Here is a 24,186-nt window from a genome sequence, read left to right as displayed (position 1 = left end):
TTTTTTTTTCTCTCTTCTAAATGCTTTTAAGTTATAAAAATCAAACATAACCTCAAGCCTAGAAAGTGTTACAGAAAATAGAAAATAGTAAAATCTACCAACCCGTTTATTTGAATCAATGGGAAGTAAAATCCATCCGAGAGTAATTGTAGGGGATTAGGAGTTTCTAATATTTCAAAATGTTTTTTTAATAAAAATTAAATATATGAAAAAATAATTTTCAAGCGTTTTTAAAACTTTAGAAAATTACATAAAATAATTTTTTTCAATAGATTTTTATTTCAAAAATAAATTTTTTCTTATATAACATATTACAAAAAACAATATCATAAGTAATTTTTTTTAGTTAATATCTAAATACTAAAAAACTCTCTATAAGTTTATAAAAAAATGTCACACAAGTAGTACAACAAAAATATCATTTTTGTGAGAATCATTCTTAAAATAGACGTTGAATTTTGAAGAGTATGCCCTAAAATTCATTAGGAGGCTAAGAGTGTGTTTGACAGTAATTGTAGGAAGTGTTTCTAACATGTATAACACTTCGAAATTTTTATTAAATATTAAAAATGTTAGAAATATGTTTTATAATCACTGTCATTACCATTTTAATTATTTTTTCGTATATGGGCCTATGATGGGCTGTACTCATAAGATCCACCAATAACGCAAAATGGGCCCATTAACTCGTTCCTTTGTACCAAGTCAGGCCCACAAGAAAAGACGCTGGAGATGTGGGTCAGTTACAACGAAACCGTTACCTATATATAATTCTCATTTTCCCATGGTTGGATTTCCAAGACCTTCACATTGATACAGACTTCTCTAGTTCTCTCTCCTTCAAACCACCCATGGTATTCAACTCAAAACCCTAACCCTAATTCTCCCTTTGGTTCTAGGGGAAAATTTCGGATCAGAGTAAGGACAAGAAAATTGCTTGAATGGCTTGAGAATGATGGCCATTTCCCAGCATGTTCTTTTCCGAGAAACCAAACGGGGGCTGATTCGTTTTCTGTTTTTTTGCATTGAATTGTTTTTCCCGATCGAGCACTGAATTTCTTTTGCTTGGGCTTCATCTTGGAAAATCAGTTTTCATTTGCTTGTGTGATTATTCATATTTTTGTTCTTGATTGAAGGGGAAAAAAATGTGGGATCTGTATTGTTCAAATGAATTGATGTGGATCTGTATCAAAAGTCTATGTGAAAAAGAATACGGAAAATTGCAGATAGTGTTGTTAGCATTAGGAATTTAAAGTGGAAAAGTATGATACTTATTATGAACTGTCAAAAAATCTATGAAGAATGCTGTGGTGTATACGCTGTAGGAAACTTTAGAAATTCAAAGGTCATTGAGGCATACGTACAAACAAAATGTCGGCGATATACTAGGATGGTGAAGTGCTGTTTGGCACTAACCATTTCAAATGGGAATATATGATATTCTTATGAATTATAGAAAAGTCTAGGAAGAATGTGGAGAAAAAGGGTATCTGTTGCCGCGGGCTACTTTAGAGAGTTAAGGGTCATTGAGTATGGACAAACACAATGTCAATACTATATCCCAACGGAACTAAGATCAGATGAAATTTGGTGGCTAATCGAAAGATTAAGTTGTCTTAGTATTTATATTGATTTTGTCTCTATAGCGTGTAAAATCTAGTGTTTTTCTTTTTCCTTATCATGGGTGAGCAGGATGTAGAATTCCTATGGAACTCTGGGCATTAAGGCATCATCTCATAAATGTGCTGCTCTTTTAGTATCTAAGATTTTACGGTTTTCAGCCCTAAAATGCTGTGTATATTTCTATTGAGCTTGGAAGCAATGGATTACATGTTTGTTTTCTGTTCAAGCAGGCCCAAATTAGGAATCAACACAAGCGTGTTCTTCTTTTAGCATACCAGAGTTTGGGGATTGTGTTTGGCAGCTTGAGTACTTCCCCGCTTTATGTGTATAAAATTACATTCTCTGGTTGGCTGCAACATTATCAAACTGAAGATGCAGTGTTTGGGGCATGTTCTTTGATCTTTTGGACTTTCATGCTCCTTCCATTGTTCAAGTATGTTGTCATCATGTTGAGTGTAGATGATAATGGTGAAGGTAAGAACTAAGAATTTTTCTTAAGAATGTTACAAGAACTTTCATGTTTTTATTTCCCTAGTTGATGGGTTTGTGGCCATCATTGATGGGGTCATTAACAGGAGGAACTTTCGCTTTATACTCGCTTCTCTGCAGACATGCAAAGCTTTGTTTGCTTCCTAATCATCAAGCAGCAGATGAGGACCTTTCTACGTATTTTAGTCCACGTTACTCGAATAGGAACATACCTCCCTCTGTATTCAAAAGATATGTTGAGAAACATAAAAACACAAGGACTGGCTTACTCCTTGTAGTTTTGTTTGGTGCTTCTATGGTGATAGCTATTGGTGTCATCACTCCTTCAATTACTGGTAACTGAACTGTCTTTGATCTTTTTGAATCCAAAACCTGGAGAGTTTCATTCATCTCATCTTCTCATGCCCATGCTGAGGCATATTTAATCTTTTGCAGTTTTGTCATCCATTGAAGGGCTGAAAGTTCGAGTCAAGAATGCAGATGACAGTGAGTTTTATAGGGGGGGAAAAAAAAGAATGATTGGTTTATTTAAAGTCTAATGCTCTTGAATATAGAACCAAAACCCTTATCATACTTAAAGCACTCTTGAACTCATCTGTTAGAAATAGGATTGTGTTAAATTTGATGAGAAAAGAGGAACAAAATATGTTGTACATATATAATGACACCTAAAAAGTACTTGCAGAGTGTTGGAAACCTATTGAATGCCATCTTTGGCAGAGATCCAGATGCAATGCATGGATTGCACTAGGAAGCCAAAAACCCACAGAATGGAAGAGAGAGAATAGCATCTACAATACCGAGGTCTCTTGTATGGCTGCCCATGAACAATGATATGGGTGGAACCTGAATTCATAGAAAAGAAAGTAATCTATAGATCACTTATAAACTATAAGGTATAAGTGAGAATAACATGGTCTCTGAGGTCTCTTGTACACTACGAGAGGGAGAATAACATGGTCAATTTTTCTGGATAGAGATCTGTAGACGCTTAATATTTACTCTCCAATTAACAGAAGAAAAAAACTTTTCGACACTGCTACTGTAGGCATCAATTCGTTTTGTAAGCTTCCAAACCATTTGCTGATATATCTTGGAGACAGAAAAAAAATAGTACAATGTTGAGTATAATAGAAGTAAAGTGCATTGGAATTGTTTGGCTCTCTCTCTCTCTCTCTGTTTCTGTTGTTTTTAATTTTTAATGGGGGAGAGTTTTTGGAACCTTTTTTTCTTCCTATATACAGAAATCCTAGTATTCCTTATATCGTCATTCAAGTTATTTTCAGCTCTATGATTACACAGGAATGGTGGTTGCTATCACCTGCTTTGTATTGGTTTGTCTTATCGTCCGGCAGCACCATGGCACCCACAGGGTGGGCATCACATTTGCACCCATTGTGCTCCTGTGGTTGCTGTCTGTTGCCCTTCTCGGCATCTACAATATCACCAAGTGGAACCCAAGAATTTACCAGGCTCTTTCGCCCTACTACATTTACAAGTTCTTCAGGAACACGGGAAAAGATGGATGGATCTCCCTTGGAGGAATTTTTCTATGTATTACTGGTGACTGGCAGTCAAAATCTATTGACATCTTGTTCATTCAGCTTTACTATTTCTGGATTTATGTAGATGTTTCTTTTCATTTCCAGGAACTGAAGCTATGTTTGCAGACCTTGGCCAATTCACAGCTACATCCATGAGGGTATGTTGAGTCAATGCCATCAGCAGGTGGTTGATGTTGTTTTCTTTTTCTCATATTACTGGTTTGTCATAATTGCAGGTTGCATTTTTTGTTGTCATTTACCCGTGTCTAATGCTTCAATACACGGGGCAGGCTGCATTTCTTTCAAAGAACTTTTCTGCAGTAGATATAAGCTTCTATGCTTCTGTACCAGGTAAAAAACTAAAAATCGCACATTAATAGATGCTCTAAAAATTGTTATCAGAGGGAATAAAAAAATGTTATCAGAGGAAAATTAAAAAGGAGAAGTCTCTCATGCGTTTGCCGGGAGTCGAACCCGGGTCTATTGCTTGGAAGGCAATTATCCTAACCGTTGGACTACAAACGCCTTCTTGTTGTTTCAACTCTTAAAGCAATTAAATCATTTATAATTTCTTCAAAACTCTCATGACTTGCACCTGCCCCTACTTCATATAAAATGTTATATATTTGAACCAATCACCATATCAACTGTTTTACAGAGTGTTGTTGCCATTTTTGTAGAGCCCTTGTTCTGGCCAGTTTTTGTTCTTGCAATTTCAACTGGGATTGTTGCCAGTCAGGCGGCAATCTCCGAGACGTTCTCAATTGTTCAACAATGTCAGGCATTAGGATGTTTCCCTCGTGTCAAGATTGTACACACATCAAGATGGATCCATGGTAAGATCTACATTCCAGAGATAAACTGGATCCTTATGATACTCATTCTGACTGTCACACTTGGTTTTGGAGACACAACCCTCATGGGAAATGCCTATGGTAAGCCCTCCTTGGTTACAACATACCTTAATTTTTTAATCAAAATGTTAATTAATTATATGGCCCCTGTCCCTCAAGATTATGATGCCTTTAATATCAGGGATTGCGTATATGAGTGTGACATTGGTGACAACATTGTTGATGACACTGGCCATTACCCTGGTGTGGCATAAGACTCTCGTGCTTGCCCTGTCATTCCTACTGTTATTTGGATCAATGGAGATTATCTTCCTTTCATCTTCTTATATGAGAATCCATAGGGGTGGGTGGCTTCCAATCATGTTGTCTTCAGTCTTCCTTGCTGTTATGTATGTGTGGCACTATGGCAGCAGGCGGAAGTATTTATCTGATCAACAGAACAGGATACCCATGAAAAGGATTCTCTCACTTGGCCCCAGTCTTGGGATTATCAGGACTCCCGGTATAGGCGTCATCTACACTGAATTGGCAACTGGGGTACCAGCCACATTTTCCCATTTCCTCACCAACTTGCCATCCTTCTACCAGGTCATCGTCTTCGTCTGCATCAAGACCATTCACGTCCCTTACATCTCTCATAAGGAGCGCTACCTCATCGGCCGGATTGGACCCAAAGCTTATCAGATGTACAGATGCATTATCCGATATGGTTACAAAGATGTCCATAAGAGTAACGAAGATTTTGAGTACAACCTGGTGATGAGCATAGCGGAGTTCATTCAACTGGAATCAGAAGGCTCGAGAACCCCAGATGGGTCGGTGGATGGCAGACTGGCAGTCGTGAGGACCTCTGAGAAGACCGGAATGAGAATGGTAATGTCAGAATCTGCTAATCTGGGAGAAAGCTACGGCAGCGGAAGCAGCAGCTGGACCGGTTCCGCCGCTCTGAGCAGTAGCAAGTCGGCCACTCTGCGGAGACTCCAGGCCTTGTACGAGCAGGAAGTACCAGCCCATCTGAGCCGCAGGCGGCATGTGCGGTACCAGCTGCTGGACAAAAACTACAAGCACCCACACGTGAAAGAAGAGCTGCTGGAGCTTGTGGAAGCGAAGCATGCAGAAGTGGCATATGTGATAGGGCATTCCTATATAAAGGCGAGAAGAAACTCATCGTTCTTGAAGAAGTTGGCTGTGGATGTAGCCTACTCTTTCTTGCGTAGAAACTGCAGATCCCCAGGTGTGGCCCTGCACATTCCCCACATCAGCTTGATCATGGCAGGGATGAACTATTATGTCTAGGGTTGCTCAAGCTTTTTGCATCCATGGTACATTTTGTAATGCTTAATTTATTGATTTCATGACAGAGATGGGCATTCTTTAAATTCCTCTAATTTGCTTCCTTCACTCTTCATATTTTTCATATTTTTTAATGACTGACATTCTTTATACTATCATTAAATTTTTCCCTAATTTTTTTTTTTTTTTGTATTCTAATAATTATATTTTAAAGATAAATATAACAATGACAAAGTGAAATAAATATAAATATAAATATTTTCTTTTTTATTTTTAAAAAAGTACCTACTTACAATTTGATATTATTGTATGAATAAATAAATTAGTGAGACAAATATAAATAAATGTGACCGAATACAAAAGAAAGAGTATAAAGTATACAAGTGGTCGTAAAGCAATCAGGAAATGTATCTGCAACTTTCTGTGATTGATTCCATGGGACAGGGAATGGGACCCACAATTTCTTGTTTCAATAATGTTTTTTTTAAATAAATAAATAAACCTCACCCATAAAAAATAGTCGTTATGGGGGCTCTAATGCCTTGTGGTGGGTAGGAATCAAAACGCAGCGTTTTTATGGTCACGGATCCGAGACCCAGAGTAAAACGGCGTCGTTTGGAGGGCGGTACCTCGCAGCGCGGTGTCTCTCTGACCAGAACAGTAGGTCGCCTCCAACTGTCACACCGCACACGAAATTGAAGAATCCGAAACTACCGGATTGAATCGCATTAGGGTTTTAGCTTCCCTCCACCACCCATGTCCACCACCCGTGTCCAACGTCCCTGATTCAGCAGCTCCACACGCCCTTCCGCAACCGGGTTCGGATCTCTGGCCCACCCGGAACTGAACCCATGTGGAGCTCATGCTCTCACGCTCTCTCCCGATGCCCCTCACTCCCACCCACCATCTCCCGCCTCAGGCTCCCAAACCGCCCTGGAACCCTTTATCCTCTCTCCAGTGGTTTTCGGATCTCTGAATCTCATTCCAAGTTTCCGAAGAGCGTAAGCACTTCTTAAATTTGAGTCCTTTTTGCTTCTCTCTCTTTTTGTCTTTCGTTTGGTTCTAATTTGTTTGTTATCGGTTTGTGTTTGGTGAATGTGAATTGGAATTAAGGTTGGAATTGTGGGCTTCAGTTGATTTTTCGTGTTAGCTTTCGGTTCCGCTGGGAAAATTTTGTTGTATTAGTCTGTGTTGAGATGAGGAAAAAGAGGGAAATTAATTGAATTGGTGGTTGGTTATCTATTATTTTAAGGCAGAAATTTAATTGGTTTTAGTTCGCAAGAATGGATATTTTCATGAGTTAGGGATGAAGGGTTTTCTTTATCTATTTGTGCTTGGTTTTTCAGAATGTTTGGTGTAATTAAGGTTGGAATTGTGGGTTTCAATTATTTTTCCTGTTAGCTTCCTGTTTAGTTGATGAGAAAATAGTTGTATTCTTCTTTGTTGAGATGAGGCGTGTCATTGAAGTAGTGCCTACCTATTATTTTAAGGCAGAAATTTTATTCCCTTATCTTTGCTGGAATAGAAAACTCAGTAAAGCTTTTCCTTAACCATTCGTGTTTGGCTTTCGAGAATATGACTTGAGTTGTGGATTTGAGTTATTTTTTCATGTTAGTTTCCCATTTGGCTGCTGAGAAAGTAGCTGTATTAGTCTTTGTTGAATATAAAAAACAGAGGAAAATTATTGAATTTGCAGTGCTTTGTTTGAATACTCTTTCATGTCAAGAACATTGCAATTTTATTGGTGTATCTTCGCAGAAATGGAAAATTTCATGCTTTAGGCATGAAGATTCTTCTTCGGAAACTCCCAAGTCCGAATCTATAGACGATATTCTGTCAGGAGAATTGGTGAAGCCCGAATTCAATAAACCAAGCACTGTCCAAAAGGATTGGGCTTCAAGTTTCCGAGAGGTAATATTTTGTTTCACTGATTTTTTTTCTCAAATTTGTGGCTTTGGGATATTAATTAGTTCTGGGTGCCACAGATGAACATAGATAGAGGTTCTCAGTAGAAGAGAATTCTCTACATTTTTAGGAGGATTTTATTTGATAGATAGTCTGCATGGAGCTTACATGTATTCATTAGAGAATTTATCATATTGTTGCTATCTTTAGTTTGGTTGCCAAGAACATATGAAGCTAAAGGAGGAAATTTTGGAGACCACCCGAGCGCTAAGGCTATGATTGGTTCCTGAAAATTTTGAGGAAAAATGTGAAGGAAAGAAAATAGAAAGGAAAAATGGAATGAAAGAAAAACTAAAGGCAAAAAATAAAAAAAAATAAAAGTCAATAAATTCTTTCTATATGCTTCTCAAACTCATTTCATTTATTTTTCCTCTTATATGTAATGATTGAATAATTTGAAAATACATTAGTTTCTATCTAATTTTAATTATATTTGATTTTTTATTTTTTATTTTTTTGTATTTTGCTTAAATTATTTTTGGTTTCCAGAAAATTTGAAAGAAAATAGAAAGGAAAAGTAGGAGAAAAAAAAGGTGAAGGAAAATAAAAAAATAGATTTAAAGTCAATGGATTATTTTTATATGTTACTTCAAACTTATTTAACTTTTTTTAACTCTTCTACATAATATTATATAATTTTAAAATGTATAAGTTTCTAATTAATTTTAATTATATTTGATTTTCTTTAGTGTTTTTATATTAAAACGAAAAATGAGAAAATCATTTTCCTTAGTTTTTTTATTCTTTCCTTCGTACTTTCCAAAAACCAAACATAACCATAGTAAAACAAACTAGAGAAAATCATTTTCATTACCATTTTTCTTTTTCCTTTTCCTTAGTACTTTATTAGAACCAAATATAGCATAAGTAGGTGTGGGATTTTACGTTCCTTTCTTTGCCTCTGTCTTCTTGCTAACCAAATGGGCTACTGCCTGTTATGCAAAAGAAGATATGTTTTCTTCTGTCTTGACAAGAAAAGATTTTGACTGCTTGTATGAATTTATCTGCCATGAACAGAAAAATTAAATTTGAGCATATGACAGAATTGTTAGGATGTCTTAAAATGTTGATTAATGGGCTTGATCATGTTTTAGGCTGCTGATGTAATCTTAAGAGTAATCGGGAAGCCATGGGTTGTTCCGTGGACATCAGAAACCATACTCCAGGTACATTTTTCTCACTTATCCTTTCTGAGGGCTCATTTATGAAATGCAATTAGACTCTAAGCTTCTGTTGCTGTTAGTTATTAATAGGGATGCATTGTCAGTAAAGAAAAATATAGAAGTTAAGGTCATGTTTGGAAATTGTTCTTAAAAACGGTTTTATTGATAGAAAATAGTTTGATGAGAATTAGTTCTGAAAACAGTTAGTTTTTTAAAACAAATTTTAGGTGTTTTCAGTTGTATTTTGCAGAGTGTTTTGGGTAACAATTAAAAATATTGAGAATACTTTGAAAATTTTTGCATTGCACATAATGCGTAATACTTTTATGGAGAATAAAACCAAGAAAACTGTTTTTTCATATTTATGTTCCTAAACAGAATTTTGTTCATGAAAACAATTGAAGACTCTTTTTAAGAATTATTCTCAAAAATCGTTTTTGAAAACGTGCCCAAACATACTTTGATGAAGTTTCAATTCACATTTTCATTGGAGTTTAACAAGTACCTCTGTTCTATATATATCCACTTGTATTTGGAAGGTGGTATGCCAGATGTAGGGCTGCAATTTGGGGGGTTGGGTTGGGTTAGTGGCTAACCCAAACTTAACCTGAATTAATAAACAATCAATGTAAGCCCAATCTAACTCGACCTCTAACCCAAGCTCAACTCAATCTCATTTTTCTAAGCTCAAGTTGAGTTCTAGTTGGTTGGATTAGATTCAGATTAATCAGATTGGTCAGATTGCATGATTCAAAGTCTACGCACAATGTTTTTTACAATAAATTTCTATATATTTATACAAAAATAAATGGTAAATGGGATAGTATGATTTGATCGCTTATATGATGTAGTTAAATTTATGTATCATTTATAGGATATAACTGGCAAAAAAAATCATTTATATGATATAATTAAAAAAAGTAAAAATAAATTTATGAATCGTTGATATGATATAATTATAATTTGATATTTTTCCTTTAAAATCTCAATAAATAAATAAGTAAAATATTATTATATAGCATTATATAAATTATAAAATATTAAATTGGATTCAAGTTAAGCTTGGGTTGTCCATACCTTTACCCGAGTCCAACCTAAAATAAGTTTGGGTTGAAAAAACTCCTGATTTGAGTTGGGTTGGATCGGACCAACCCATCCAAGCTGCACCCCTAAGGCCTAGATGTCACCATTGGACAACCATTCTTCAAATACATTCGCTTTATGACTGCTTTACAACTCATTAAAACTCTATGGATGTAACCAGAATCATGTTATGTGGAGCTATGTTCATTTAGGAGCCATATTTCCATTACTTCAAGTCCTTTTATCTTGAAAGCCTCCTTAATGCTGAAATCAATTCATTGTACGAAAAATAATGACCAAAAGAAAAACAATGAGAAATTTTTACAACAATGCAGGTTATGCTCCTCTGGATTGTATCATTCTGGTTTGTGGGATCATGGATGATCCCATTCACAGCTCATGTGGTGGGTTTCAGCAAGGAATCTCTAACATACAGAGGGCAAGCACTGTACAGCCTCTTGACAGATGTAGCTGAAGGCCTTGCAGGAATTGCAATTCTCCATCGCTGTCTCTCTCGGTTTTCTCCCCTCCCATCTGACTGGTTCAGGTTCAGCCTGAGAGGGAACTGGCTAGCCGATGTTGCTATAGGGTGCCTCATGTTCCCCCTGGTCAACCGGCTCTCACAGTTCAACCTTGATCTGTTGCCCCTTCTCCCATCCACACCCGTTACACTCTCAAGCGTTGAGCAGTCAATCATGGCACGGGATCCAGTGGCGATGGGGCTGTATGCACTGGTGGTTTCAGTGTGTGCCCCAGTGTGGGAGGAGATCGTCTTTCGGGGTTTCCTCCTCCCATCCTTGACCAAATACATGCCCGTGTGGTGCTCAATCCTGGTGAGTTCGGTTGCGTTTGCTCTAGCACACTTCAATGTACAGAGAATGCTACCACTTATATTTCTCGGGGTGGTGATGGGTGTCATATTTGCACGGTCAAGGAACCTGTTGCCATCAATGCTGTTGCACAGCCTCTGGAATGGCTTTGTTTTCTTAGATTTGATGAAGTAACACTATTATTTAGCTTTGTATTTTATGTACACTGATTGATTGATCTCATCTAAATGAAGCATAGAATGTGGCCAATTTTTATGTGTTGTTCCTTACTGTATGGATAAAATCACCATGGTTTTCTGTATAGTAATTGTAATTCATTTGCTGGTCGTCACATTTTGCCCGGCCCAATATTACCAAAGATGATCAATCTGCCGATCTGTTTTTGGTTCTTTGATCAAGGAAAAATTGGAATAGGAATTAATATTGAGGCCCTAGGAGATCTAGCATGCCAGCATTATACTATACAGAGGGAAAAGAAGGGCAACTTTCCAATGCTGAGTTTGCATGCCAACATTTTAGTATATAGAGTTGATGCCCAAGGTTGAGAATTGTGGGGAGAAAAAAAGAGAGAATTGTAGAAGAAGGGGAAAAAAATGAAGAAAAAAAAAAAGGAAGAGGGGGATTTGAGGCCAAGATTGAGAATTTGAGGAAAAACACATTATAGAATATAGAGGGAAAGGGAAGCCAATTCACATGCCAGCATTACAGCATGCAGAGGGGGCAAAAAATTTGTCAGAAGTGGGATTTGAACCCACGCCCTCTCTCGAGGACCAGAACTTGAGTCTGGCGCCTTAGACCACTCGGCCATCCTGACTTGTTTGTCATTTATGAAAAATTTTGTTATTTCTCTATCAAAAAGCTTGTAAGTGAAATTGGTATCAAATAAGGTCGAATGGAATGCTCGCATTCCTGAAGAATGGATTTCTCCCGTGGGTGCCCTGGTATTTTGATTTTGAGGTGCCAAAAGCTTCGTCTCCACCATTAGTCTCATCCTCTTTACACTAGGTGACTTGGAACATTCTCAATTATTCTCACACATAGTGACAAACGCAACATCTGAAGATGGAGACAACCCAAAAAATCCTCAGATTTCAGCATGATTTTTTGGTATACTGGGGCATTGGGTCTATTTTCCTCAATTATTTAAATGACTCTTGATACGAATAAATATGAAAAATTAGTTGACATGTAATTGTCTTCTTGTATCAAAGATTCATCGGGAAGATCGTGGCCGTGTGTGTATCCCACCTAGTATCATTTTGATGGCTGACAAATTTGGCAAACAGGGCAAATAAATGCCAAAGTCGTTTGTTTTTACTCTATCCACAAGTGTGTTCTTCACACAACATATATGCCAATAATGGCTTAAGGGTCCTGAAAACTATGTCAGTTGGAAGTCCTTTTTCTATTGGTTTCGAATTCATGCATTGGAATTGGGGCCTCGAGTTCAGCCGAAGAAAGCACAAGCATGTGGGTGGGCTAAGTGATTCTGAGGCTAGAGGCCATGTGTTACCTGCGGCGTGCCACGTGAAGTGGAGGTGCGGTGGACCATTTGGTTTGCATTGGGGCAACGCTTGCCGCAGATGCTGTCAGTGATTCATGCAGATGGACGCTTGTATCGCCTGCGCCCTCCTCCCCATTGGCCCACACTACCATCGCAACATCAGAGTCCATCTTGGATCCCAATGCTCCTCCCTCCACCCATCCCTTGCACCAATTCTTCCCATTAACAAAAATAGTACGTCTTTTCATCTATTACAAACAGAGATGGAAAAGTACCATTGATGTGTATGATAACGATTTTAAAAAGTGATTTTAATATTTATGATATTTAAAATATAAATTTTTTTAAATATTAAAAAGATTAAAAATATTTTTTTTTTATATTAAAGATGTGTTTGATAATAATTTTAAAAAGTATTTTAAATTTTTATGATATTTGAAATATAAAATATTTTAAGTATTAAAAAAATTAAAAATATTTTTTAAAATCATTATCAAACACACTTTAAATATTAAATATTAAATATTATATTGTAAAGATTTATTTTTTTCTTATGAAGAAACCTTTTTAATAAATCTGCAAATAAATTAAGCAAATCTAAATAAATCATAAAAAGAAAAAAAACTCTTCAAATATATAGAATTTTCATCAAATTTTGATGAAATTTTTTTATAATAGTATGAGATTTGAGCATATTTAAGAGTTACATAGGGTGTGTAGAATCTATAATTTACTATATATTTTTAAATAATAAACAAGAAGTGCTGAGTGTGCCATTGGCTTCTCGGTAGCGAACACGTGTACATGCAAAAATATATATAGATAACAATTGAACGTAAAGTGGAAGGGTATATACGTGATTTTACGGAAAAACAGGGGGAGAATTTGGTCAATGAATGTGGCCAAGCTGGTGGAGTAGGCGTTTTGGCGCATCAGGCGACGGTTTATTACAAAATTTGTAATATTGTACCAAGTACATGTCGCTCTCTTCACCTAATAAAAAAAAGTAAAAATTAACGGCTAAAAATAAAGCGTCAAAGGGGCGTCAAGCTCTGAACTCCAAACCGTCAACGTCAGGACAAGCGACACGTGATGAAAACCCGTCAATAGTCACCAATCCTCTGTCTCTCTCTTTAAAAACTCAAAAACCGAGGGACATGCCTGACAAAGCGGGAACTGCCTTCACCACCATCTCCACCACCGCCACCATCACCTTCTCAGCGTTCGTCCGCCGCCCTCTTTCTCTCAACTAACTCCTTTTTCGGCGACTTTTGTGGTCTATAGATCCGCTTGTTTCGGTATCCATACATAGGTGCGCAAAGCGAAACAAATAAAACTACCAGAAGTTTAGAGAGAGAAAAGAAAAACCAAAAAACTGAAACCTAGAGAGAGAAACGGTGGAGGAACGTCGCGCAGATCGGAGGTTGTTGGATTTTATGGTGTCGGAAACCAAGGGAAAATGATCGGCTCTTTCTAGTTTTTCGGTGAACAACTTGTGGAATTTCATGTCAATTTTCGAGGTTTTTTCTTGATGATGTTAGCTGTCCGGTTCGGATTGGTCTGGCTCTGTTCTGATGTTTTTTCTTGAGTTCAATGGCGAAGTGATATGATCTTTTTTTTGAAGCATTGATCCAGTTTTCTTGAGTGGGAAACGCAGAGAAGAGTTACGTTTGTGTGTGTATATATATATATATATATATATATATCTATTTAGTGTTTCGAAGAAGGGAGTTAGGGTTTCTGATAGTGGAAAAGAGATGGAACAGAAACACATTTTGTTGTCGGCGTTGAGCGTCGGGGTTGGAGTTGGAGTCGGACTCGGATTAGCTTCCGGCCAGACTGTGAGCAGATGGACTGGTTCTGGTTCTGGTTCTTCGGACGCTCTTACCGCCGAGAAAATGGAGCAGGAGTTGCTCAGACAGGTGGTTGAGGGCAGAGAAAGCAAGGTCACGTTTGATGAATTTCCATATTACCTCAGGTGAGCGAAGAATTCCTACCTTCCTATCCTGCGCACAGAGTTCAATTCTCATTTTAATTATTCAATCAGTTATGGTGTTATCGTTTCTACATGTGTATGAGCATCACGAGATATCGAGAATGAAAGTGTGTTTTTTCCTATTTTATTCTATATATATATATATATAGTTATGGTCTGTAGATATTTATGGCATGATTGTCCTACACTATTGAATTGTTTACTGTTTAACTTATTGCAATCCCGATTCTCGTGTATGTTGCTGTTTTTTAGTCTTCGTATATTAATTGGATTTCTCGCTACCTTTCGAAGATCCCCTGCCTTTCGTTGTAATTTTATTAGGTCGAGATATTTGCTTTCTTAATATAGTAGTTTTTTATTTGCGGATATGAATTGGACGACAGAACAGTGTTCTGTTTTTGGAATGATGATTGGACAACTGGTACTTCGAACTTGGAACGAATACGAAGAAATTAATGATATTTCTTTATCTTTTGAGTTGTTCTGCTGAATCGCTCAAGCCCTTTGGTCTCTACCCAGACCCGATGAAAAAAATGGGATCACTTCTTATGGACTTGTTGAGAATGATTCTGATCTAGTTCACACCCTATTAGAAGTAGAAGGCACTCCGGTGGATCCTCGTGGACAGAAAAAGATTGCAGTCAATTTGATAATGATCGAGTGACATTGCTTCTTCGGGCCGAACCAAGGAATCCCTTAGATATGATGCAAAATGGATCTTATTCTATCGTTGATCAAAGATTTCTCTATGAAAAATACGAATTGGGGTTTGAAGAAGGGACAGGAGAAGGAGGCCTCGACCCGTAACAGATAGGGGAGGATTTATTCAATCACATAATTTGGGCTCCTAGAATATGGCGCCCTTGGGGCTTTCTATTTGATTGTATCGAAAGGACCAATGAATTGGGATTTCCCCAATGGGTCAAGTCTTTTCGGGGCAAGTGGATCATTTATGATGACTAGTCATAAGATTCCTCAACTTATACATCTTACTAAAATCTACAGTAGAAGTAGAACTCAATAGGTGATAGATGGGATCCTGTTTTTGTAAATTTTCGTAATCTATTCAAAGTGAGTTATTTGGTTTGACTGCTCAAGGAAGGTGCTAAATGGATAAGGCCATATTAGGTCCATGCTTTCAATATTCAAAACCAAATAAATAGAAATTTATGCTGCTGTGAACATGTGTTTGTTGGAGGATGGGGTAACTGCCCACATTTCTTGTATATGCTAAGAATGATAAAGCATTCTCCAAATTCTTGCGTTTTTTTTTGTTCTTCTATAGGTAATTCATTTGCATTTGTGTTGCATTTCACAGATTATCTTAAACTACTTACTGCCTTGAATTTTTGAATTTCTAATTACCAGGGGATGAGATGATTTCACTGTGTTACCAACAATTGTTGTCAAACCTTAATTGTGTAAAACTGAAAATGATTTAGGCTTTGATTGTGAAGTTGCAACCTTGATAAAGCTACTTAAATCGTTGGACTTTGTAGTAAACACTTCTTTTTAAAGTGAAATATGGAACTGTAGAATTGGAAAATGGTAAGGTGCTTAAAAGAGCTGTGGGCACAGGCATAGAAATTCCATAACATGACGACGTTGACTATGAGCTTGTATATCTAACTTTCACTTTTTGTATATGGGTGTATAGTGTATGGTTAATATATATTTTTTTCCAAGGGATAATAAAGTTCTTCGGTGAATGAGAAGAGTGGCGAAGGAGGGAAGAACAGTTATGAGATGGTAGCAGTGTTGCAAGTGGGTAATTGGTGGTTAACTGGTTATGTAATGGTGATCCATGTATCTGAAATTGACCTTTCTTAACCTCAAAGTACATTAGTATCACAAGCAACTAAATGTAAATACTTCTTCATTTATTTATTTATTTCTGGAATGAGGTGAACTTTGTATGATATGAAGTTTGCTTCATTATGGTCAAGATGGAAACATATTTGAATAGTTAACTGGGTACCAAGATATTTCTGTGGATTCATTAGTTGATAGGTAATAGAGTTATTACTTATACACTCTAGAATGACCAGGTTCCTAAAAGTTAATTTTTTCTTAGAAAGAATTAGCTTAATAATTCTGAATTTGGACTATATTTTATATGTTAATGTGGGAGTGATGCTCTCATGTTTTACAGTTTTAGTGTACTGTCTCTTGAGATTCCAGAACATGGACTCCAAAATCTGATGGTTTCTCCTCTGGCTCCAATTTTGCCTTTTTAGCCAATTAAATATATTCCCGGACCACTGTTGTATTCCTAATTCTGAGGATGGTTGTTGAATAGGCATTGAACTTAAATGGATCGTTTAATAAGTTGAATATAAGGATATTAGCTTTGAGAATTTATTTATATTCTCCTTTTCTTCTAATGAATTGCTGGTCCTCTTTCTTGTACAAGGTCAACTTCTTGATCTTCTTGGTTGTGTCAGCGTGTAGTTATGTTTCATTATCCCATAATAGATGTTATTATATAACCATAGTGCCCTCTTGGAGTATGATAACCTTTTTCCTAACCTTCCCTGTAACCCCTCATGAAAATAATTTTATTTTGATGAGGGAGAAAAAAAACTCTTTACATAATAGGATCAGAGTTACTTTGTGAGTCTCTAAAACACTATTGGACATGTGCTTTAGTTTCAATTTGGATGCGTGCTTCCTGTGTGCTGACGCTACACTGAACAATTATAGTTTACAGGAGCCTCAAGTGTAGCCAATTTTTGAACCAAATAATATCTGCATTATTGGCCGTCTCATTCTCAACAGTAGATATTAACCTTGAGGGTTGAATGCAACTTAAGATTGTTCTCCTCCTATCTTATTATTTTTAGTCTGATGTCCCTGTTGACTGTGGTAACAGTGAGCAAACACGGGTGTTACTAACGAGTGCTGCCTATGTCCACTTGAAGCAAGCTGAATTCTCCAAGTATACACGAAACCTTTCTCCTGCAAGTCGGGCTATTTTGCTCTCAGGACCAGCAGGTGCGTAATTTGGGTTTTTCTGTTGTTTGACCAGACTTGAATGTGAACATATGAATGCATTTATTTTTTGAACTAAAAATGATCATTACATTTCTCATTTTGAAGAACTTTACCAGCAAATGCTTGCCAAGGCTTTAGCACACTATTTTGAAGCCAAGCTGTTGCTGCTAGATGTAACAGACTTTTCATTGAAGGTGAGCTAACCAGTTGGAGTTTTCCTTTGGTTTCAAATTGCACTGATGATCTGATTGTTGGGTCTGCAGATTCAGAACAAATATGGTAGTGCCAGCAAAGAATCTGTAAGCTCTTCTTACCTTATTCTGAGGAATTTCTTCTTGTGCTGTATTTGAAATTGGATCTTCAGGTCCTCCCTTTCCTTTGTTCTTTTTCCTTCTGGTAGTTCCCTAAGGCTAACAAATGCTGTCACTCCATCATAGTTCCATTGCCTTTGAGGAGCTGGGTAAAAAAGTATCATTTCTTCTGACATGATGCGCTTTATTTTTTTTAAATTTGTACCCTCCACATCTGCACCAAATGCACGTTTATTACACTCAATTGTGCTTCCGTTGGTGTGATTAGTGAACAAATCAACTTCAAGCCGTTTATTTCTCTCCAACTTGTTTTGTAGTCTATGAAAAGGTCTATTTCAACAACAACTCTAGAGCGGGTTTCTAGTTTACTTGGTTCACTTTCTCTCATTCCACAAATGGAGGAAAGCAAAGGTATAGAACATATACTCTCTATTATAGTATTCTACGGGCAGGGGAATGTTTTGTAGAAGTTATTTTTTATGCATGATGTGCTACACATGGTCACTCGTTATTTTTTTTCTATTTCCTTGATAGTAAATTCTATAACCATACAGTTATGTGGAAGTAAATTAAGTAGCACATGTCACATGATGCATCACATGTCCCTTTTTTTTTTTTTTTCTCTCAGAGTCTATTTCCTTTGGTGGAACTTTATTGGAATAAATTTTATGATTGCAAAGTTCTGGTTGAAGCATTGAGTTATGCATGCTGGAGGTTCTGTATGAGTGCTGCCCTAGTTCAGTTGATCTTTGTTTGTTTGTTGTTTCCATCCAGATGTTGCAAGTCGATCTTTGGTTTTTTTTTTTGTTGCTTCCATCCAGATGTTGCAAGTAGCAATCAAGTGGCCGACTGCTCCATAAGATATTGCATTAAGTTTGCAATTGCTTTCTTGTCATTTTTTCGGTTATTTCACAGTGTGGTCATATATATAGTTTGTTGTAGCTCTGTTCACATAGCAGGATCCAAATCCTATCTGTTTGTCAAACACTGTCATAATTTCTTGTTATAGTTTGAGCTAATCGGTACTTTAATTCCTATTTTCTTCATGGAATTTTCATCAGTTTCGATGGATTAATAGATTGGAGTGTAGATTGGTATTTGACTTAAATTTGCCAGCATCACCTATAACGTCTTATGCATGGTATAGAATTCAACTTTAACAGTTGTGTTCTCTTCCTGCCTGCAGGATTATGATGTTTGATAAGTACAAATGATAAGATAGTTTCATAATGTTTTTTTTTACCACTGTTATGCTTAGATTTTCTATTATTTTGATTGCTCTTTTTTCTCATTGATTCTTTAATTCTAAATTCACTCTATCACAGCTCTAAGCAAAAGTTCTGTTGGAGGCACATTACGAAGACAAAGTAGTGGCATGGATATTGCATCGAGGTATTGCATGGTAGATGTTCTTGATTGACCACAAGGAAAATGTAAAGGAACTTGTTTGGTTTCATATTTTCTTTTCTAGTTATCTCATCCTTGGATTTTCAGGGGAAGAGATTGTTCTTGCAATCCTCCAAAGATTCGGAGAAATGCCTCTGCCTCAGCTAATATGAATAACATGGCCTCACAATTTGCACCATATCCAGGTGTCTTGCTAAAAATTATATTTTCTTAAATAATTTTCCCCTAGAAGTTGATTCTATCTGCAACAAGAAACTGCAGGACATTATATAGTAGAGCACTTATGTATATACTCTACCGTAGATATATTATTATATGACTGCCATTCTGCTGTAATTGCAGAAACCCTATGTAGTCCATGTGTTGAGACTGCTAAACTGAGTGTGTTGAAAATGAAAAATAGGATTATAACCTAAAATCTTTTTCAAAAATTAATACATGGAAAATACATTGTTCAAATTGATGATTTTGCAATGAATTTAGTGAGAAGTGATAACACATACGAAAAAAGTGATCATTTTAACTATAAGGACGAAAAACTGCACCATCAATGTTGTTTTTGTTTATTAAATGTGAAACAAATTAAAGGATAATCTTATAAAATGGCTATAGAGCCAGCCACTTTTCAAACATGAATAACTTACAGGGTTGATGAATTTTACCAGTTTGCATACTTTATGGTCTTTGAATCAATTAGGCTAATGGAAAAACATATGTCTATGCATCTAATCAGTGTTGTTCCATTTTGGAATAAACAAACCATTTTTTTTTCCTTTTTCCTTTTGACAAATCTTTGTGGGTGAGTTACATATTAATTTTCTGTCCAAACAAAATCAAAGCATTAGTGATATTTCACTTTTTACCAGGTTGCTTACTTGGTCATTCTTTGATTTCTCTTGATTTCTTTAGCACCACTCAAGCGCACAAGCAGCTGGTCTTTTGATGAGAAGCTTCTTATACAGTCCCTTTACAAGGTAATATCATTTCAGACTAAAACTTGGAAATTTCTACAATCACTGAAACTAATGCTTCATTTTACTCATCCATTGATTTGTCATGAGATTCACAAATTTGCAAATCATGTAGCTTTTAAGATTTTCATGATGATATTGATGAGCAGCAATCAATTTTGTCTTCACTCGCAGGTTCTGGTTTCGGTTTCAAAAACCAGCCCACTTGTTCTATATATTAGAGATGTTGAGAAGCTTCTATCTAGATCACAGAGGATATACAACTTGTTCCAGAAAATGTTGAACAAACTTTCAGGATCAATACTGATCCTTGGCTCACAAATCATAGATCCGGATGATGACTACGGAGATGTGGATCAGAGGCTTACTGCTCTATTCCCTTACAACATTGAAATCAGACCACCTGAAGATGAAAACCACTTTGTTAGTTGGAAGACTCAACTGGAGGAGGATATGAAAATGATACAGCTTCAGGATAACAAAAACCACATCATTGAAGTACTTGCCGCGAATGATCTTGACTGTCGAGATCTTGATTCGATCTGCCTGGAAGACACCATGGTTCTCAGTAACTACATAGAAGAAATTGTGGTGTCAGCAGTTTCTTATCATTTGATGAATAACAAAGATCATGAATACAAAAATGGGAAACTTGTTATTTCATCCAAGAGGTTAGATTATAGTGTTCTTTAATGGTTTTCTCAATATGTTAATTAGTAGGTACTCATCATGTTTGGCTATGAAACAGTTTGGCCCATGGGTTGAGTCTATTCCAGGAAGGTAAGTCTGGCAGCAAAGATACTTCGAAACTCGAAGCGCATGCTGAACCTTCTAAGGTTAGTTATATTTGTTCTTGTGGTCATATGGAAATATGGGAGTAATTGAATTAGTAGAGTGCTTAAATGCTATCTTTCTTACTTGAAGAAAAACATAATCTCTTTATGCCTCTCCTTCATTGATTACAGGAAGCTGGGGGAGAAGAAGGTGCTGGTGTGAAGCCAGCAGCAAAAGCTGAAAGCACAGCTCCAGAAAACAAAAATGAAGCAGGGTCACTTATCGTGGCAGTAAAGGAGGGTGACAATCCAATCCCAGCATCAAAAGCTCCAGTAATCTCAGTTCCTTTAATGCTATGCCCTTGATCTGTTTAGTCGGGTTCACTCTGTTGAAATTATTTTAACTTTTAGAATATCTAAGATTGCCTTTCTCTCTATCTGAAAGTGCGCATGTCTATTAAAGGAAATCTATAGGAAATTCTAGTAACAATTGCTATTACTCTTGGTTTTAATTATAAACTACACATTGGGTAACCTTAAGAAGTTCTACTGCATATTTACCTCTGAATTCCAAGTATGATGAAGGAAATGTCATTTCATTAACTGATGGTACAGTTTGGGAGACTGATTGTATATTAAGTTCAAAGATTTACACCATTTGTGACCTCTAAGAAAAATGAAACTGAATAAATTTGTTGGTTGGGGTGGGGAGGTTTGAGGGGGTTCTTTGCAGTTCGCTTCACTTGCTCCAGATTTTCACTCGGCTCTTCTGCTCGTGTTTCATGTGTTGTTAATGTGTAATAAAAAATTAGAAATTCTTACCATGCCTGTAAGGAGTTCTTGAGGTTCAATTCTGTCAGTCTTTTATTTTTGCTTTGTATCATAGCTTAAGTTTAGATTAGTTATAACTCAAAATTCTGTTTTCATAAAACTTGCCAAATGTTAGTTCATTCTGAGAATGTCTTTCTTGTAAACAAACACTTGCACACATTACTTTATCCGGTGACCATTAATTTTAAGAAAATTAAAAATCTCAAATAACTTTGATAAAAACGAAAAAGAAGTTGCAAAGATTGACTTTATTGTATTGTAGCTAACAGATGACCATTAATTTTGTTTAATTTACAAAAAATAATCTGTTTCAATCGCATTTGATTTTCTTACCTTTTTTGTAGTTTTAACGTTGAAAGGCCTGCTATATTTTCCTAACAGGAAGTTCCTCCTGACAATGAATTTGAGAAGCGCATCAGACCAGAGGTCATCCCAGCTAGTGAGATTGGTGTGACATTTGCTGATATTGGTGCCATGGATGAGATTAAAGAATCCCTCCAGGAACTTGTAATGCTTCCTCTTCGTAGACCAGACCTTTTTGAAGGAGGCCTTCTAAAGCCTTGCAGAGGAATATTGCTCTTTGGGCCTCCTGGCACTGGGAAAACAATGTTAGCCAAGGCCATTGCCAATGAAGCTGGAGCAAGCTTCATTAATGTGTCCATGTCTACCATCACTTCCAAATGGTTCGGTGAAGATGAGAAGAATGTTCGTGCCTTGTTCACTCTGGCAGCCAAGGTTTCCCCAACTATTATTTTTGTAGATGAGGTTGATAGCATGCTTGGACAGCGGACTAGAGTTGGGGAGCATGAAGCCATGCGGAAGATAAAAAATGAGTTCATGACTCATTGGGATGGACTCTTGACAAAACCGGGTGAGCGGATTCTTGTTCTTGCTGCAACTAACAGGCCATTTGACCTTGATGAAGCCATAATCAGACGCTTTGAGAGGAGGTAACTCTGCATTTCCAAGAACATTCCACACACCTTAATGGAAGTTTGAGTTCACCTTTCCATGTTTTCTTGGTTGAGGAGGAGAAGCCAAAATTATTATTATTTTTATTATTACTATTATTATTTTTTGAAAAGAGAATTTTAGAATTTTCTATTAAATCTAGAAGCAAGGAATGAATGTCAATGAATTCAATGATATTGAACTGCATGTATGCTTATACTAACGCCTAAGATGATTTCCAGGATCATGGTTGGCCTACCATCGGTGGAGAACAGAGAAATGATCATGAAGACTCTTTTGTCAAAAGAAAAAGTTGCAGAAGGATTAGATTTCAAGGAGCTTGCAACCATGACAGAAGGATATAGTGGAAGTGATCTTAAGGTTGGTATTTCTCAGAACGGGGTTCTGTGCTTTGATGCATAATCAGGTGTTCTTGACTGCAGCTTAACTTTTTTAATACAGAACCTGTGCACAACAGCTGCTTATCGGCCAGTCAGGGAGTTAATACAGCAAGAGAGACTTAAGGATTTGGTGAGTATTCTCATCCATTTTAGCTAGCTGGTCCACTAATTTACCAATTGTTTTTCCTACTGATTGTTTTCCTCATGAACACTGGGTAAAATAAACTTCTCATTTCAGGAGAAAAAACGGAGAGCTGAGCAAAGGCTAAGTCCCGACGATGATGACGTGTTTGAAGATACAGAGGAAAGAGTAATTACCCTGAGGCCATTAAACATGGAAGACTTCAGACACGCAAAGAATCAGGTAAAAACCCATCTCCCTCCTTCCTTGTGGTGGCTATGGTGATGAAGGTGTATTACTCTGTAATATTTGTGGATTCTGAACTGGTATTTGATGCAGGTTGCGGCAAGCTTTGCTGCAGAGGGATCGATAATGAGTGAGCTGAAGCAGTGGAACGACTCGTATGGGGAAGGAGGTTCGAGGAAGAAGCAGCAATTATCTTACTTCCTATAACGAACTGGCGGAACAAAACCATCTCATTCTGGACAAACACTGCTTTTTAGCATCATATTCCATGGGAGATGAGGAAAGCTGATGACTAAAAACCATTCTCCTGAGACCTCATAGGGTAAGGAAGGTGAAACCAGGGGGAAAAAAAAAAAAAAAAAAAAAAAGGAAAGAGGGAGAGAAGGGATTTACTACTTGGGCTTTGTTGTATTTAATAGGCCATGTCCCCAGACAGCTGTGGCTACGCTACCTAATATAGTGTTAGGAAAATATATATATATATATGTATATATATATATAAATGAATAACCATCCTGCTTGGTGGTCATGTGTATGGTTGTAATGGTACAAGCCTATTTTAATCTCTAATGGTTCTGTAAGTTAGGAAATGCTGACCACATATATATATAATATGAACAATCATCCTGCTTGGGTGGTTATCTGTGTATGGTGGTATTGTTACGCATTGTAGCCTACTTTTATTTTATGTAATAGTTCAGTAAGCTGTCATTGTGGCATTTGAGTCGAACAATGTCAAAGAAATCAGAGTCAATAATTCAGTCTATCCATCTGTAGGTACGGCTTTCATGGCAATTTGTTATCTTAAATAAAAATAAACAATATTTGGATGCTTG

The 24,186-nt window shown here is 36.7% G+C and overlaps 3 protein-coding genes and 2 non-coding genes across 6 annotated transcripts; 3 read left to right on the top strand and 2 right to left on the bottom strand.

The window, feature by feature from the left end:
* The first annotated feature begins 779 nt into the window (after positions 1–779).
* On the top strand, positions 780–5,907 carry LOC100260429 (potassium transporter 3). The gene is made up of 9 exons (XM_010660241.3): positions 780–854; positions 1,854–2,097; positions 2,199–2,447; positions 2,548–2,598; positions 3,415–3,675; positions 3,762–3,814; positions 3,893–4,007; positions 4,337–4,591; positions 4,692–5,907. Exons 1-9 carry the CDS (start codon positions 852–854, stop codon positions 5,804–5,806), a joined length of 2,346 nt encoding a protein of 781 aa, XP_010658543.1. The 5' UTR covers positions 780–851; the 3' UTR covers positions 5,807–5,907.
* On the bottom strand, positions 4,110–4,181 carry TRNAG-UCC (transfer RNA glycine (anticodon UCC)). The gene has a single exon. It is a non-coding gene; the product is annotated as a tRNA-Gly (tRNA).
* A 419-nt stretch (positions 5,908–6,326) lies between the features above and the next one.
* Positions 6,327–11,093, top strand: LOC100250094 (uncharacterized). Its single transcript, XM_002276893.4, has 4 exons — positions 6,327–6,804; positions 7,562–7,714; positions 8,863–8,934; positions 10,350–11,093. Exons 1-4 carry the CDS (start codon positions 6,655–6,657, stop codon positions 11,016–11,018), a joined length of 1,044 nt encoding a protein of 347 aa, XP_002276929.1. The 5' UTR covers positions 6,327–6,654; the 3' UTR covers positions 11,019–11,093.
* Positions 11,094–11,574: 481 nt separating this feature from the next.
* TRNAL-CAA (transfer RNA leucine (anticodon CAA)) lies at positions 11,575–11,658 on the bottom strand. Its single transcript has one exon. It is a non-coding gene; the product is annotated as a tRNA-Leu (tRNA).
* Positions 11,659–13,481: 1,823 nt separating this feature from the next.
* Positions 13,482–24,013, top strand: LOC100244958 (calmodulin-interacting protein 111). 2 transcript variants are annotated; one of them, XM_010660224.3, is made up of 16 exons: positions 13,483–14,326; positions 17,217–17,338; positions 17,444–17,532; positions 17,602–17,637; positions 17,967–18,060; positions 18,975–19,041; positions 19,144–19,241; positions 19,966–20,030; positions 20,202–20,698; positions 20,776–20,863; positions 20,993–21,133; positions 22,013–22,581; positions 22,825–22,963; positions 23,045–23,113; positions 23,222–23,347; positions 23,444–24,013. In XM_010660224.3, exons 1-16 carry the CDS (start codon positions 14,106–14,108, stop codon positions 23,555–23,557), a joined length of 2,535 nt encoding a protein of 844 aa, XP_010658526.1. In that variant the 5' UTR covers positions 13,483–14,105; the 3' UTR covers positions 23,558–24,013. The 2 variants fall into 2 exon arrangements, with proteins under 2 accessions (XP_010658531.1, XP_010658526.1); XM_010660229.3 differs by lacking the exon at positions 23,444–24,013 and having other exon boundaries at positions 13,482–14,326; positions 23,045–23,117; positions 23,225–23,278.
* Positions 24,014–24,186: the final 173 nt, after the last annotated feature.

This window comes from Vitis vinifera, chromosome 2 (assembly GCF_030704535.1).
Source record: "Vitis vinifera cultivar Pinot Noir 40024 chromosome 2, ASM3070453v1".
NCBI classification, from domain to species: Eukaryota; Viridiplantae; Streptophyta; class Magnoliopsida; order Vitales; family Vitaceae; genus Vitis; species Vitis vinifera.
This window is presented reverse-complemented; position numbering and strand designations above follow the sequence as displayed.